Raw genomic sequence first — 17,612 nt, forward strand, 5'->3', positions numbered from 1 at the left:
CTCCCACTCACCCTGCTTGTGTTCCCTCTCTTGCTGTCTCTCTCTGTCAAATAAATAAATAAAATCTTTAAAAAAAAAAAAAAAAAGATGAGGTATATATACAATGGAATATTATGCAGCCATCAAAAGGAATGAGATCTTGCCATTTGCAATGACGTGGATAGAACTGGAGGGTATTATGTTGAGCGAAATAAGTCAAGCAGAGAAAGACATGTATCATATGACCTCACTGATATGAGGAATTCTTAATCGCAGGAAACAAACTGAGGGTTGCTGGAGTGGGGGGTGGGGTGGGAGGGATGGGGTGACTGGGTGATAGACACTGGGGAGGGTATGTGCTCTGGTAAGCGCTGTGAATTGTGCAAGACTGCTGAATCTCAGATCTGTACCTCTGAAACAAATAATGCAATATATGTTAAGAAAAAAAAAAAAAGAAGAAGAAGAAGGTAGTAGGAGGGGAAGAATGAAGGGGGGGAAATCGGAGGGGTAGACGAACCATGAGAGACGATGGACTCTGAAAAACAAACTGAGGGTTCTAGAGGGGAGGGGGGTGGGAGGATGGGTTAGCCTGGTGGTGGGTATTGAGGAGGGCACGTTCTGCATGGAGCACTGGGTGTTATGCACAAACAATGAATCATGGAACACTACATCTAAAACTAATGATGTAATGTATGGGGATTAACATAAGAATAAAAAAAAAAGACTAGATTAAAACATAATCATATGATTTCTTAAAAAAAAAAAAAAAAAGAACTCCGTGGTTTTAAAGGGGTAATCTGTCCCTTAACAAATAGAAGATATGTAGACCATGGTCACTGGAACCAAGAAGCACCTTGTTTAAAATAGATCTGACTTTGGATTGTACTTTCTTTGAACATTAGTTTTCTATTTTGTTAAAGTGAGATGATTGTTATAATATACAGATAACTGACTAAATCTAGGTGGATCTCTATGAGTTTTAGTTATCCAGCTGAAAGGAAATCTAATAAGTGGGTGAAGGGTAGATAAAACTGGTACCAGAAAAGATGGATAAAAATAAAAAGACAAAATATTAAGCTTATATTCCAATGCATATATAATAGATCTTTGCATATTGTTTGTGGTAGGCAACCTGCACAATGGCCCCAAATGAACTCACCTCCTGATATTTATTTACACTTGTACAATCCTCTCCTTGAGTGCAAGCTGGATTTAACGACTGACTCACTTCTAATGAACAGAGTATGGCAAAACTAATAGGATGTTACTTCTGGGATTAGGTTAAAAAAAAAAAATGGCTTCCAATTTTGGGTGTTCTTGGATCTGCTGCTCTGGGAGGATGAGCTGCCATGCTGCTATTAACCCTATGGAGAAGCCACAGGGCATGGCAAGGAACTTAAGCACAGAGCCAACAGCCAATGAGGACCTAAGGCCTGCCAACAATTTCACAAGGAAGTCTCAACAGGAATTCTTGAGCCCCAGTTGAGTAGCTCCAGGCAACACCTTGAATACAGCCTCATAAGAGACCCGGGATCAAATGGGACCAAGTCTCAAAGGGATTATTACCCCACAGAAAATATGAAATAATAAAATTTGTGGTTTTAAACTAAGTGTTGGCATAATTTGTTACATAAAGATACCTAACACAATATTTAAATATCCCTGCTTTTCTTTCTGTCATTAAAATGCCCTCTCTCTCAAATCTTAACTCCTGAGAAAGTAACTACCTCTCCTCCAAACTATCTTCTTAACTCATTTAACCAACATTTGTGCACATGTACCTAGGTTTCTGTGAGAGACACTACAACTTGTGATGTGTTCACTGGCTTTAAGATTATATAGTCAAAGGCATTTCCAAATTAACTTTGGATAATTTGAGAGATTCAAGAGAAAGAGTATTTCAAAGATTGAAGAAAGAGAATGTTGGTCTGTCAAGGACTGACCTGTAACAACATTTTTGTTGAATAAAGAAAACTACGAAGGGGAAGAAGGACACTGAAAAAAACTGGGATGTCACTTGCATCAAGCCAGGAAATTGCTTACTTTAACACAGGCCTGTTAGCAATAGCTTGAACATGACAGAAATTCAAACTAAGTAGGTGTAGGTATTCTACGGATGTGGAAGATCCAAGGATCTATCATTTTGTACCTTGTTGCTCTGCCATCACTGCCTTCAGCTACAGAGTAGAGGATGGCCTACTCTCATAATCCAGGTGGTCTAGCCCTGAAAAGGGGAAGAGGAAGCAAAGGGCAAGCAGCTGCTTTTATGGTATGACTAAAAAGTTGTACACATTACTTCCACTCATATTCTGTTACCTAATATTTAGTCACAGAGCTACACCTATCTACAAGAAAGGCTGAAAACCAGCCTCTAATTAGGTGATCATGTGCCAAGCTAGAACATGGTAAATTCCGTTACTAGAAAGAGTATGAGGGGAATGGATACCGGGAAACAGCAGTGACTTCTAGTCAGGACCTGGGTTGAAAACAAACGTAATATTCTTTATCTTTAGTGGCAGACCTGGAAAACACAACTAAAATATGAATTACCAGAAAAGGTACATATCATATTACAGATATAATCTGAAATAATCACTACCAGCAACATCCAAATATTCCTGAGCCTTGAAAGATTCTATTTTTGAGCAAGGCATTAGTGTAAAATTTCAGAAGAGAATTCAGACTGAAAAAACTTCCAGAAAATGCATTGTTGTTTAACACTTGATCATACTTATTCCACAGAACCTTGGAGTACTTGAAAATCAACAAGGCCAATACCTACATTTGGCCATCTAATTTTTGTTAAGGAGATCTTATCTGCTATCAAATACTATTGTAAAAGTTTATGAGTAAGCAGATGGCATGCAAGTTATAGAAATAATACTTGAAAAGAAGTAAATTTGTGTAGCTATTTTATATTGAGTCCTGTTGTGTCACAGACTATGCTAGGTGTCATGAGAGATACAGAGGTATTCAAGATAAAACACAATATTCTTGGGGCACCTGGGTGGCTCAGTTGGTTAAGCGTCTGCCTTCAGCTCAGGTCATGATCCCAGGATCCTGGGATCAAGCCCCGTGTCAGGCTCCCTGCTCAGCGGGGAGCCTGCTTCTTCCTCTTCCTCTGCTCCCCCTGCTTGTGCTCTCTGTGTCAAATAAATAAAATCTTAAAAGAAAAAAAAAACCCAGAATATTCTTGACTACATATTGTATGACGCCATTTATATGAAATTTCTAGAAAAGGCAAAACTATAGAGGCAGAAAGCAAATCAGTGGTTGCCTGGGGCTAGGGGTGTGAGCAGAAATTGACTGCAAAGAGGCACGAGAAAACTATTTGAGGTGTTCTAAAACTGTATTATAATGATGGTCGTACAACACTAAACACTTATTAGAACTCAAACTGTAGGGGTGCCTAGGTGGCTCAGTTGGTTAAGCATCTGCCTTTGGCTCAAGTCATGAACCCAGCATCTTGGGACTGAGCCCCACGTTGGGCTCCCCGCTCAACAGGGAGTCTGCTTCTCCCTCTGACCCTCCCCCTGCTCATGCGCTCTCTCTCTCTCTCTCTCAAATAAATAAAATCTTAAAAAAAAAAAAACTCAAACTGTATACTTAAAATGAGTAAATTAAATATCAATATAGCTGTTTTTTAAAAACATCCATAAGCTGTGTCTTTCTATCATTCTATCATTTTCCTTCCCAGAATCTTTGAATTCCTATTTGAGAAAACATATATGCACATACACAAACATCACACGTTATAATAAATAATTAAGCAAATAATATCCTTAAGATTCATATAAATTCCCTCTTTGCAATCTTCTCAGAATTAACTATTTCAACCAAGATCAACTTTTCTGCCCTTTTCAATTTTTTTCCATGTATATCATACCTTGCTTCTTAAATATTCTACTTATATTACCTACCAAAAGCTTGAAAATAACATTTACTAAATAGTGTCTTGAGGGCGCCTGGGTGGCTCAGTCGGTTAAGCGACTGCCTTCGGCTCAGGTCATGATCCCGGTGTCCTGGGATCGAGTCCCGCATCGGGCTCCCTGCTCTGCGGGGAGCCTGCTTCTCCCTCTCCCACTCCCCCTGCTTGTGTTCCCTCTCTCGCTGTGTCTCTCTCTGTCAAATAAATAAATAAAAAATCTTTAAAAAAAAAAAATAGTGTCTTGAATAAAGCACCGTTTAGAAAAAGAGGCACAAAACATATTTCTGGTACTTTTCTAACCACACAGCCACAGGGAAGTCACAGACTCTAAAACTACTTCCTAATCTATAATTTAAAATAATTTCTTGCAATTTAATTATTAAAATTTAAGGCACAGCAAACATAAAATCCAAACTATTATACAGAGTGCTACTCTACTGTAGAGTCAGGTATTTTGAAATTTACACAAGAATAAGTTTTACTCTAAAGCCAGTCACAAAATTGAACAAAGCACAAAACTTTTTTTTTTTAAGTATTTTGGGAGGAGATACTATGAAACGATGTGTCCTTCTGACATATATCCATTATTCTTTGAGCACTTCCTTATGCTCTAGGACAAAATATTCTAGGCTTATCTTGTACTTTCCTGGTACCAGCTCTGTAATCAGCCATTTCTCCAACAACACTGATTCCTTTTAGCAGAGAATGATTTTTAGAAGCTAAGATCTGGATACTAAGTGCACACATTGTTATTGGGCATTGCTTCTCTAAGGCCCTCTCAAGTGGACAGAGCTAGGGAATATGTATATGTATGTAGGTAACCAATCACCCATCACTACTCTCTTAGCACACCACTTGGCTCCAAACTTGGGCAAGACTCTTGACAAACATAAAATAATATTCAGTCAAAATTAAGCAACTTTTTAGGAAACTATTATGCTAATATTAAATACTTTCATATATGCCCTCACTTATCTTTTCGTATTTGCTATCATTTATACAAGCTGGTATCCCAAAGCTGGCCAAAAAAAAAAAAAAAAAAAGGCTCAGGGTTATCCCCTTGACAGCTACTCATTACAAGGCACCAAAATTTTTAGACCTCTCAAGAAAAAAACAAATCTCACCTTTTGTGGCCTAAGTTAATCAAGATTACTTGGCATTCTTCAACAAAGAAAAACCTTGAACCTGACTAACTAACAACATTCCATTTCAGAGTTGACTAAACTCATCCCTAGAACTACAGAGATATACCTTCTAGAGGTTATCTGGTACTGGAGTCCTTAAGTCAAGCATTCATGAAATGCTACATAAAACTTAGTTCCTCTTACCTACTAGTAATCTACATTCAAAGCTTTAAAAAGCAGTATTACTTTTTTCTTTGACTCCCATTTCCATTGCTTTTAACCTTATTTTCATATTTAAAAAAAACCAAACAGATCAAGAAAATAAGCCTTCCCCCAAAGTACATTTCTCTTACAAAATTCTTTCTTGATAACTAAAGGAACCTGTTGGCAATAAAGCTGTAAAAATCAAGATTTAATACCTACTAACACATTATCAGGGGTGCACGCATGGTGCAGCAGTTTTCTAACTGTGGTGATAGATTCTGGACCTCTCATCTCGTTTCCTCTGGAAAGGAAGAGGTCTGCTGACAGAGAGCAAGATATCTCAACATAAAGCACACAAAGTCTCTAAATATTAAATACAGATCTCAAATACCAGTTACTCAAATAGTAACACTTAAAGAAAAGTATTCCACTGCTATCATTTGGTAAAATTGTTGCATAGTGGCTCCACAATATAAAAATCTAATTGTGATATCACATGGCGGTTTGCTTTAAGTTATAAAGGCAACAGGTACCAAAGACTGAAGCTACCTTAGTTGATCCAAAGCAGTCCATCAAACAAAGATCAACTATAACAGGCTTGAGTCCTTAAGAAAATGCTATTTCCATAGATGACCTTTGAAGAGCCATTCCCTACTTCTCAGATTTCTTATATTTAAAGACCACATTTCAACCCTACAGACCCAATTATAAAATTAGCCTCTGACTCATAATAGTTTAGAAGTTGTCTGGTGTAAGCTCCTCCCTGCCACCCCCAATTCAGGAAAATCTCTTTCATAAAATCTCTGAGAGAAGATTACTGAGACCCTCTTTCATAATATATTGAAAAGATATCTAGGCCTGCAAATATTGAGAGGGGTTCTAGACCAAGGTCTGCCTTTCACTATGTAAAATGTCTTGGGGTAAGCCATTTCACTTCTCCAGGCCTGTTTTTTCATGTAAAAGAAGTGGGGAATACCCAGATCTCAAAGGTCTCTTCCTGTTCTGAAGTTAAATTATGATCTCCAGTGAAGCTCACTATTTCAAGAAAGAATTCATTGTTTTTACACAGTTCTTATTGTTAGAAAGGATTTTCTAAATTTCCAAATGTACACATTCTTCAACCCTAAAATTCCACTTTGTTGAAATCTACACTAAAAAAATGACTATATGTGCACAGAAAACATCTATTAGCATTGTTGGTAGTAGCAGTAAGTTAGAACCATTCAATAACAGAAAAATACAGTATGGTATAAAACTATGGAATACTATGCAGCAGTTAAAAAGAATGAAGGAAGGGGCACCTGGCTGGCTAAGTCAGTAGAGCACGCAGCTGTTGATCTCAGGGTTGTGAGTTCAAGCCCCAGGCTGGGTGTAGAGATTACTTAAATAAATAAACTTTTACCAAAAAAAAAGAATGAAGGAAACCATATACACTACTTACTAATAAGAAAAGACTTCCAAACCATACTACTAACAAAACAAAAAAATTCACAACATGTACATTTTGGTGCCATTTATGAAAAAAAGCTATGAAGGTTTACACAGGTCTTTCTACAGTGAGAGAAATTTTCTGGATCTGCACAGTCCAGTATGGTAGCAGCCAGTCACACATGACTACTAATCTCTGAAATGTGGCTACTGTGACTGAGAAACCGAATTTTAAATTTGATTTAATTTTAACTACTTTAAGCCACTGTACTCTACAGAGCTGTTCTAGAAGAATAATCTAAACTTGTAACAGTGGTTAGTTACCTCTGGAGAGGAAACCAGATGAGAAGGTAAGGGTGAATCTAGGCAAACTTTTGCCCTACCTGCATTATTTTAATGTTTTAAGGCAAGTTACATAAATATAAAATTTAAAAGGAAAATCTTTTTGATATTGAACCAAAAATCTGCCCTATGAACTGCCATAAAAAGAATTTAGGTAGGATTTTTTTGTGTGTTTTGTTTTGGGTTTTTTTTTTGTTTTCTTTTTGCCTGGAAAAAAAGAAGTTACCTGGAAAAAGTTGGTAGTTTTCCTTAAAAACAACCTTTAAATCGCATTTCCTTACATTTCTCTTCCAAACTCTCCCTCCTCCACACCCTCCCCCCTTTTTACAACTACAGTAACTTCTGGTACAAAAGATACAGCAATACAGTCATAAAGGCTACTGACCCATTATTAGGGACAAAGGGCATGCTTTCTAAGAATTTTTCCAATAGAGGTGATGGATTTTTACCTCTCTACGCAACAATTCTTCTTGTACTATAAAAACATCCTCATAGGGTGCCTGGGTGGCTCAGTCAGTTAAACATCTGCCTTTGGCTTAGGTCATGATCTCAGGGTCCTGGGATGGAGTCCCGCATTGGGCTCCCTGCTCAGCGGGAAGACTGCTTCTCCCACTTCCTCTGCCCCTCCCCCTGCTCATCCCCTCTCTCTAATAAAATCCTTTAAAAATAAATAAATAAAATTTAAAAATAAAAACATCATCATAGCTCCCAGTCTTCTCTTCTACAAGCCAAACACCTCCGATTCTCACCAAAAATTGAGCCAGAACCCATTCACCATCATGTGGCTTTTATTGTGGCTCAAAAAACAATTCAGGCAGGATATAAACATTTCTAAGAGGCTTCTCTTAGTGGCATGGCATATTCACCCAGAATATCAGCCCAGACTCCCTAAGCACCTAGCCATTCACCTGTTCATAAATATTTACTCAGAGCTACTAAATACCAGCCACTGCACTTAGGGGAGGGGATAGAAAAGTGAATAAAATCTATGTTGATAGAGCCTCTACCATCAAAAGCCCTATTCCTAAAAGTTGGAATGGATTGGTAAACACTGAAAAACCTCAATTTCAATTCATTCCAATAGTCTAACTCATTTCATGCTGAATACCACCATGACTATAAGACACACACAATCTTTATTCAAGTTTCTAATACAAGGAAATCTACCTAACGTGTCTAAATACTCCAGCAAGGGGTGCCTGAGTGGCTCCGTCATTAAGTGTCCGCCTTTGGCTCAGGTCATGATCCCAGGGTCCCAGGATCGAGCCCCGCATCGGGTCCCTGCTCCGTGGGAAGCCTGCTTCTCCCTCTCCCACTCCCCCTGCTTGTGTTCCCTCTCTCGCTTTCTGTCAAATGAATAAATAAAATCTTTTTTAAAAAAAGAATACTTCCCTTTTAAATAAATAAATAAATACTCCAACACAACAGAGCAAATCTGATGAGTAAAATCCTCAAATGTCCTTCAGACCAAGTTTTCAACAGTCCACAGCAAAATTTGAAAAACATTTTTAGCAGATAATCTATGCTAGCAAAATTTATTCTATAGAAATTTTCTTTATTAGGAGATCATGGGTTTTTTGGGGGTTGGTTGTTTGTTGGGCACTAAAATGTTCTCTACCTCCTGATACGATGATTTGGGTGGAAAGGAGAAAGAACCTGGGTTTTGTTTTGTTTTTTAAACAGTCGTACTTGCCAAATAACAAGACAGCAATCAAACTTCTATACCAAATATTTGCTGATATTTGTCATTTGCTGAGATAGAGAACTCAAGAAAGCTCCCTCTGGCCTAAAAAGCGCACCCTGAACACAGAGGAGGAAATTACTCCTCCAGGAAGTACACCTCGCTAAGAGTTAAATCATTACACTTTGACTCAAGGAAAAGTTGTGTTTTCCCATTCTTTTGCTATATTATTTACAAGAACACTGATATCACAGTAAAACAGATCTAAACACACAGGATTATAAATGTGCAAAAACTCTAATCAAAAAGGTGTATTTGTGAGAGTAACAATTGTAACTGATGACAGTTCCATCAGTAACAATAAAAGTAGCCAAATTCTTATCTAGGTTATTTTTGACTGGTATTAAATATCTCCTACACTGAAAAAGAAGGTTTATATTTATTAAGTTCCAGGAAGGGGGAGGGGCATGAGGAAAAAATAACTTGCTAGTAATAATAACACTAACTTTGTCACTTATTTAAATTTCTCACTAGCATTAACAAAATTGCAAATTTTACTTAGTTGAAAGTGAGACAAAGCTCCCATAGGACACCCTCGTCTCCTCCTCACCCATATTCCCCCCCAAAAATACATTTGTCTCTACCTTCTGACAAACTGTATGTAAGAATTAAAATGTAGAAAGGCAACAAAGCGTAACATAAACCAAACGGTTTTCAACTCCAGCAGGCCTAAATTCCCCAAGTCACCCCTTTGTGTGTGTGACCTTGGACAAGTCATTCAACCTCTTCAAGCCTCACTAGATTCTAAACTCCACAGAGCACAGACCACTTCTGCCTGAGTTACTACTGTAGGCACACAGCATTGAAATATGTGTCTTCTTGTATAAAGTGGGGTTATTAATACCTATCTCACAGCGTTAACTGGGTGATTGAGATATTATGTATATAAAGCTCAGGCACAGCGCCGGATCATAATAAATGTTCAATTAAAGGTCACAGTTACTGACATCAACTAGCAGCTATCAAACCGGTAAGTACTGTTTGAAGACTCAAATACTAATATACAAAATCTTTAGCAGTAAATGTAAATTGCTCAATTGATAAAAATATTTCCCAGAAAATCTACGAATAGTTTCTAAACCACTGGGAATCTAGTAACAGATGAATCCTGAATTGTGGTGACAAACCCAAGCTATTAAAAGACATTGACCAAACTCCCAAGTTTTTCTACTTCAAAAAAACAGGCCATAAGCATCTTCCCCATTGGCTTCTCCCCTTCGGACTTCTCTGGCTATGAGGGAACCCCCTCCTCCGCGCTTAGGGGGAGGAGAGAGAAAACCTCCGAGGTGGGGGCCGGGGTTGGGGGAAAGCACGCATCCCTGCGCCACTCGCCCAGACCCACCTTGAGCAGGATGGATGGCGGCAACTGGTTGATGTCTGGGGTTTCAGGGGGTGGATCCCTGTGACAGTCGCAGGGACTTTCGGGGGGCTCCTGACAGTCCGTGTCGCCGCATTCATGCTGCTGCTGGGCGGGCGAGGGGGCGGTGCCCCCCGCTCGGACCGCGTCCCCGCCGGCCTCTGTGGGGGCACCTTCGGAAGTGGGAGAGGAGGGCGGGGGGCAGAGCGGCTGCGGTGGCTGCTCGGAGCCCTGGCAGCAGCCGGCGTCGGGGGGCCGCGGCGGCGAGGCGCCTCCCCCTGCAGGCCCTCCGCCGCCGCCGCCGCCGCCGCATCCCCCACCGCCGCAGCGGGGCTGCTTACAGGGGGTGCAGGCGGGGACCCCGGCCCCCTTCCGCTTACACACCATTTCTGGGGGCGTAGGGGGCTCGGCGGGCGGCGGCGGCCCCCGGAAGAGTTGCACGGCAGCGGGCGGCCCCAGGAAGCGCACGGGCCCCACGCTGGCCAAGAAGAGGCTCCGGCCCTGCTGGTCCCAGGCGGCGGCCGCAGCCAGCCCCAGCTCTTTGCAGCAGGAGGCGGGCGACGAGGCCGAGGCAGCGGCAGCTGCTGCGGCGGCGGCCGAGGATAGCAGGAAGCGGCGGGCGGCGGCAGCACAGTCCTCGGCAGCCAGGGCCGCGTAGCGCCGCGCCAGGTGCTGCGAGGAGGCGGCCGCGGCGTAGGCCCCGTCCCGCGGCGGCGGCGAGAACGGCGGCTCCTCCTCTGGGCCGGCGGGGGCGGGCGCGCCGGGGCTGTGCACGATGAAGCAGAGCATGCAGGGCCCGCGGAAGAAGCAGTCCCGGCTCCGGGGCGCCGCCGGCTGGGGGGGCGCCTTGGCCGGGGTCCGGCGGGGCAGCCTGAGGAGAGGGCGGCGGCGGCGGCACCAGCTGCAACAGCGAGGCCTCTTCTGGCTCGGGCGGTTACGCGGCTCCTTCGAGAGAAGGTGGCCCATATAGAAGGCCCCGAGGAGGGGGACCGGGACGGGGAAGGAGGGAGGCCCGGAGAAGCGAGCTCCGGCAGCGGGATAGGCCGCTCGCTGCCTCGGCTTCGGGCCCGCGGCGGGGTCGCCCGCCCTGCGCACACACACGCACACACGGGCACACACGCGACGGTGGGGGGTGGGCGTCGGCTGCGGGCCGCCCGGGCGCCCGACGGGGGCTACATGCTTTGCCCCGGGAAGCCGGGAGAACGATGGGCGCGAGCTTTGGGGACGCGACGGAGGGAGCGAGCCTGCCGGCTACGCGACCAGTCCAAGCCTGGCCCGCCGGCTCAGTCAGTCAGTGCGGCGGCGGGGGGAACGCGGGGTCCCGCTCGGACCATTTTAACTGCGGCTCCGCCGGCGGCGCGCGCGCCCGCGACACAGCTCGGAGCCGCAGGAGCGCGCGGCCCGCTCGGGGAGGGGGCGGAGCTGGCTGCGGCGGCGCGCTTGAGGCGGGGGCGCGGGCGCCCGGCTGCTCACCGGGGACGGCCGCTAGGCAGGGACTGCTGGGAAGACGCGGGCCGGTGAGCGCGCGGGGCTCGCGGGGAGCGGCGCGCGCCCCTCCCTCCCTCGCCCAAGGTTTCGCGGAGGCCGCTGGGTCCACGCCTCTTTTCTGGGACGGGAGGAGACGCTTCCGAGCCAGCTGTGTGACATCCGTTTGCACAGCCGCGCTGACGTCTGTAGGTGTAAGTTCAAGAACTGCCATTGGCCGCGAGCCGCCGCGCTCTTCCCCTCACCCCCACCCCCAGACTCGGAGACCGAGGCCACCGAGGAGCCGTAAACAGGGTTCCGCCGGAAGGCCGACTTGGGTCCCCTGCTGCTTCTCCGGTGCAGTTCCAGATGTGTGGCCCTGTGTTCTCACGTGAGGGGCTAATGAGTGGTGCCGCACCGCTGAGTATTCCGCTTGTTCTTATACTTGTTGCTTGTGGCCGACTGCTGACTTCATAACTTTATTTCAAAAGTGAAAGCATGTATCAGGTTACCTATGCACGCCAAAAAGATAAACAGTTTCTCAACCGATTGAGTCATCCAGCATTCCAGGCTGCAAGCTATAGATGAGCCTCTGCACTCTCCGAGTTCCACCTATCCATCCATCGTACGCCTTAAAAATGATTGTGCAGTGCCTACTATATGATAAACGGTTCTAGGCGGACCTTGGTGACCCAGATGAGAAAGAGGAAATAGGCTTTGCAGACAACCATTTAGAAGGTTTGACTCTCGTGAGACCGGAGAAATAGGGCAATGATTAGAGCGGTACCTGTCTTGAGAGACAAATTGAAAGAGGCTGAAATGATGGGAATACGCGCGTCAGTATAAACGAGGAGGTGAGGAGATGAAAAAAGATAATACAAGGCCCCTGAGATGGTGGAATGGCAGAGTACCTTAGGAGAGAGACCGTCTTCATTGAGTAGGAGGGATAAGGGAAAGATAGATAAAGAATGGACGCAGATTGAAAGATATGAAAGTGAAAAAGTTCCTTTCACCGGGTCTGTATTTTACTTTAAGTGGAGCCTGGTTACCTGCTAAAGGGTGGAAGGAAAGTGGCAGTATTTTAAAAAGCTGCTAAGAATAACTTGAGAGAACTGAGGAAGCAGTATTTCAAGATTCAAGGCCCTTCAGCTTAGAGACCCATTGTTTGAGCCTGTGTGACTTTCCCACTCCTGTGGCCAGCCTCACCCTGCCTTTGCCCAAACATACCATCAAACTTTTGCTAATAATGGCCTCTTTGTCAAGAATGACTTTTATTTTAGGTCTGCCAGCATTCAGGGATCTCTGTTTCTGAGCTTGATCACAGTGAGGTGGAATTCCAAGAAACCTAGAGGCAAAGATTTGTCAAAGGGTTTTACATATTTATTACTATCAAATGCATTGCCCAAACTACATTTTCTACAGATACTATACACATAGCTTTCATCCCTCTGGGACTGTATGGGAATCTTCTAGGGCTCCAGAGCTCGATGCTGAGGTGAAGAGGTTAGTAGTGACAGGGGTTGCCTGAGGCCTTATAACGGGTCTTTTGCCATCTCTACCAAGCTGCACTTGGAGCAAATGTAGGAGGTGTTCTAAATCTTATTGCTTCATGTCAAAATTGTGGACCCATTAGTTTCATATTAAACATATACTAATACTTAGGAATTCCACTTACAGATATCTACCTAAGAAATAGAAAAGAATATATCTACAAAAAGACTTGCACAAAAATATTCATAGCAGCTTTATTCACCATCACCAAAACCTGTAAACACCCCAAATGTCCATCAATAGAGAATGGATAAATAAGCTCATTCAATGGAATACCACTCAGCAATTAAAAAGAAAGAAAATTTTAAAACATGGATAAATGTCAAAAACTTAGGCTGAATCAGACTCTAGAGTTGGGGCCCTAGAGTCTCTACCTGATTTTAACAAGCTCCCCATGTGATTACTACACAGCTTGGCACCATGCAGACCTATCAGAATTACACCTATAATCTAACTCTAACTTCTTGCTTTCAGAACATGAGTCAAGTGGCAGACTTTTGAAGTGGTTTCTGAAATTTACAGCACTAGTTCTTCCAATTCCAGAGCTGTTCAGCCATAAAGAGGTGGCTGATTTTCTCTTGACCACAGCATGTAGCAGAGGATCTTGTGTATTTTAGGAATGATTAAGTAAGCTACCATTGTGGTCACCAGAGCTATGATGAGTTTTAGAACTAATATCTCTAAATAATAACCCTGATAAATATTCTAAATATTCAGGAAACAAGAGTTATGAGTAAGAGTTATAAATAGCAATTTAGAGACAATTATAGCACTTCATGGTTTTGTTAGTTAGAAAAAGAAAAGCAGGTCCTGAACAACCAGGAGCTGGCCTGGAACTATTAGCTAGGCCTTGGTGTTACTGGCATTCTCAGCTAGGTCTGAGTGTTCTGTTGAACATCAATAATCTCACAAAACATCAACATCAGTCATGGCTACTCTGTAACCGTAATAGACCAACCAAAAATAAGACCCTTCTATAATCATGTCTGAACAAAGCAAATACAAGAACATTCCCCAAACCACAAAAATGACCAAGCATTCTGGCTAACATAAATGACTTCTGTTTCTTAACCAGTTATAACCTAGCCTTGCTCTGTTCTTCCTACCCTCTAGAAAACAATTATTAAAATATTCAATCATAGAATTACCTGCTTCCTGACAGCACCCAATCCAGAGCAAAGTCTTGAACTTTCCTAGAATCACCTAACGCAAGCCCAATCCTTTAATAGGTCTTTTACAACATCTTTTCTACTGAGACTCTCCACAGTTCCTCTTGGTGTGCTATCTGTGTCCTTGTGACAAGTCAATAAACCCAACTTGGTTTGACTATGGGTGTGTTCCTGCTGGCCTTTGGCTGAAGGTCATTAACACTTGTTATAATCAAAGGTCACCACCCTACCTGAAATTACTCCTTCCTGATGCATATACCCTGAACTTATATAGTGTTATATGTCATTTTTATCATTAAAATTTTAATTACTCCCTCCTTTATTCTTTCCTCTTATCCTGTTTTTATTTTCTTTATACCTCATTATCACGTTTATTTTGACTTTTGTAACCTTCAGGAGGACAGTGACTTTGTTCAGTTTTTAGAAACGTAATCTGGTAACTGTATAAAAGATGAACTAGAGAAGGAAGAGGCTCTTAGCAGGAAGACTAGTTGAGATTGTTCAAAGGGTCAATGGAGAGAACTTAATGGCATGATAAGGCAATCATTGCAGGGAGAATGAAGTAGGGGTAGGATTCAGAATTATTTCTTATGTGGAGTTTTCAGGATTTCATAATTTATGAATGAGGTAGAGAAGAGGGGATGATGGATAGGGAGGAAATGAAGAACACCAAAATAATGACTTGTTTATTCAAATGATTTTTTCAATGTACAGCTAATTGTGGTGAAATAGGGGTTCTATAATATAAAATATTTTCATATTTGAATAAAATTCAAACCTGGGGTTGACTTGTGTTATGACATAGATCCACACTGAAAGCCGGTATATAAATTTAAAATGTTGAAAGACAGTTTAAAGAAAAACCTCTTCTTTCTTCTTTGCTGACATAGAATATACTCACTTTGAAATTCACATTTATCTGTAAGAAGACACTTAAGTATGCTTGCAGTTGGGTAATGATAGTTGTTAAAACAGCTAAAACATTCTATAGCACCAGTGATAGAAGTAGAACACAAATAAAATGCCATTGATCCCACTGATTGCAGTAGGTGCAACAGATGGCTTAGTAGAACACTCTAGGAGCAGAAGACATTGTCTTATGTGTGGAAAAAGCATGCAGCACCCCAAGTGTTCAATAAATTCAATTCCTGATTGGATTGTGGTTTTGAAATACTCAAAACCAAATAATACACAAATCACTTTTGAAATACTCAAAGCCAAAGAAATCAAGCTTTTAGAGACCTCCCTTCAGGAGGACAAGCTGTACTCTTGCACAGTTTGTTTCAGACACAGTATAAATTTCAGCTGGTGCTGGGGCGCCTGGCTGGCTTAATGGCTAGAGCATGCGACTCTTGATCTCAGAGTCATGAATCGAAGTCCCTCAACGGGCATAGAGCTTATTAAAAAAAAAAAAAAAAAAAGTTCAGCTGCTGCCTGCACTGTTCTTCCCTCAGCTCATCTCATGATTGATTGATGCTACTCTGCTGGGTCTCAGCCCAGATATCACCTGTCACAAGAGCTCTTCCCTAGTTGCTCTGTCACAGTGCACCGTTCCCTTCCGTCTCAGCAGCTCCCACAGTCCGCAGTGGCAGTGTTTCTGTATTGGTTGACTGTTGCCTACATCAGAATTAATCCCTACTCCCAAATTAAGCTTACTCCTGAAACACTAGCACCTATACTCGCTAATCAGTTGCATTTTAAAGAGAGATTATCTTGGGTAGACATGATGTTATCAGGTGAGCTCGTTAAAAGAAGGTCTAGAAATCAGTAAAGAAGTCCAAGAGATTCAAAGCAACAGCAGGTGCTTCACTGTTGGCCTTGAAGAACCAAACTCCTATGTTGTGGAGAGAATTATGTGGCTGGTGACCAAGTAGCCCTGGTGGATGGGCAGCAAGAAGGCCAGTCCTCAGTCCTATAGAGTTCTAAATTACGCCAACAAATGCATAAGCTCTGAAGAAGATCGCGAGCTGCAGAAGGGAGCACTGGCCCACAGACACCTTGATTTCAGCCTCGTGAGAACCTGAGCAGAGAATCCAATTGACCCCTTGCCAGAACTTCTGATATATGTAACTATGAAATAGTAAATAAGTGCTGTTTTAAATACTACATTTGTAATAATTTGTTGTGGTGGGGATAGGAAATATACTCAGCCAGCAAACACAGCCCTGTGGAAACCAAGACTTCATGTAGTTTATCAGGAGAAAGCAAAACAATCAATTATCCATACCACTGCAAAGATTAATTCAAGGTCAAGAAAGGAGACAATCAGGACTTAACAGAGAATTCATTGTTCTCCCACTTTTTTGTAAATTTAATGGGATAATTGAGGCAATCTGGGGGTTTAGTTTTCTTTCGCTTAAGATTCACGTATTTATCTTTTCTTCTACTTAAATGAAATTAATACAATACAAAGATGTTCTTCTATTTATAATCCCTCAGTTCTGTGTCCAGCTATATCCTCCATTGTAATTGATGTTTTTCTCATTTTCAACTGCTAGAACAGGGACTTTAGATAAAGTAATTGAGTTACATGTGTCTCCCTGTCAAATTTTGTGTTTTTCCTCCTAAGTTTAAAGCATTTGGGTTTCTTATTAGATAATTTTAAAATACGTACTTGCTCACAATAAACAAAGAAAGGCCAGATAATTAAAATTCCTTTTAAGGGTGTCTCGGTAAAGAGTCCAACTCTTGATTTTGGCTCAGGTCATGATCTCGGTTGTGAGACTGAGCCCCACGTCTGGCTCTGCGCTGGGTGTGGAGCATGCTTAGGATTCTCTTTCTCTCTCCCTCTCCCGCGGCCCCTCACCCCCCTAAAATAATTACTTCTAGTGACTCACAAATGGCAAGCCACAATTCTATGTGTTGACAGTTTGTGGCATCAGTACAATAATCAATTGAATGTCAGGGCTCTAGCTTTGTTTGCTTCATTCCCAGGTCTGATTACTTGTCACAGGTTGCCCCTTCCTAACCAGTTCCCTATATAAAATGGGTTTATCTCCCATTCATAACCAGGATCCACAAACTGAAGGGATTAAAAAAACCTTTTCAAGGGGTGTATGGGTGGCTCAGTCAGTTAAGCATCTGCCTGTGGCTCAGGCCATGATCTTGGAGGCCTGGGATGGAGCCCCGCATCTTCAGGCTCCCTGCTCAGTGGGGAGTCTGCTTCTCCCTCTGTCCTTCCCCCAACTCGTTCTCTCTCTCTCTCTCAAGTGAATAAATAAAATCTTTAAAAAAAACTTTAAAAACCTTTCAAGTTACATGTGTAATGCCTCCTGGCACAGGTAGGGGACACAGGAAGGGTGGCAGGAGTGGAGATGCAGGGGTA

General features: G+C 42.6%; 1 protein-coding gene across 4 annotated transcripts in view; it reads right to left on the reverse strand.

Annotated features, from left to right (window-relative positions):
* Nucleotides 1-11,477, reverse strand: part of FBXL17 (F-box and leucine rich repeat protein 17) — a 514,999-nt gene extending 503,522 nt beyond the window's left edge. For all 4 annotated transcript variants that reach the window (XR_004681048.1, XM_035015017.1, XM_035015016.1 and 1 more), the window contains exon 1: nucleotides 10,089-11,477. Coding sequence is in view for 3 of the 4 variants with exons in the window: in XM_035015017.1 (XP_034870908.1) it covers nucleotides 10,089-11,069 (981 nt within the window). In the remaining variant the exon portion in view is untranslated. The remainder of the gene's footprint in view (nucleotides 1-10,088) is intronic.
* Nucleotides 11,478-17,612: the final 6,135 nt, after the last annotated feature.

Source organism: Mirounga leonina, unplaced genomic scaffold (assembly GCF_011800145.1).
Source record: "Mirounga leonina isolate KUSES-001 unplaced genomic scaffold, KU_Mleo_1.0 Mir_168, whole genome shotgun sequence".
Lineage (NCBI taxonomy): Eukaryota > Metazoa > Chordata > Mammalia > Carnivora > Phocidae > Mirounga > Mirounga leonina.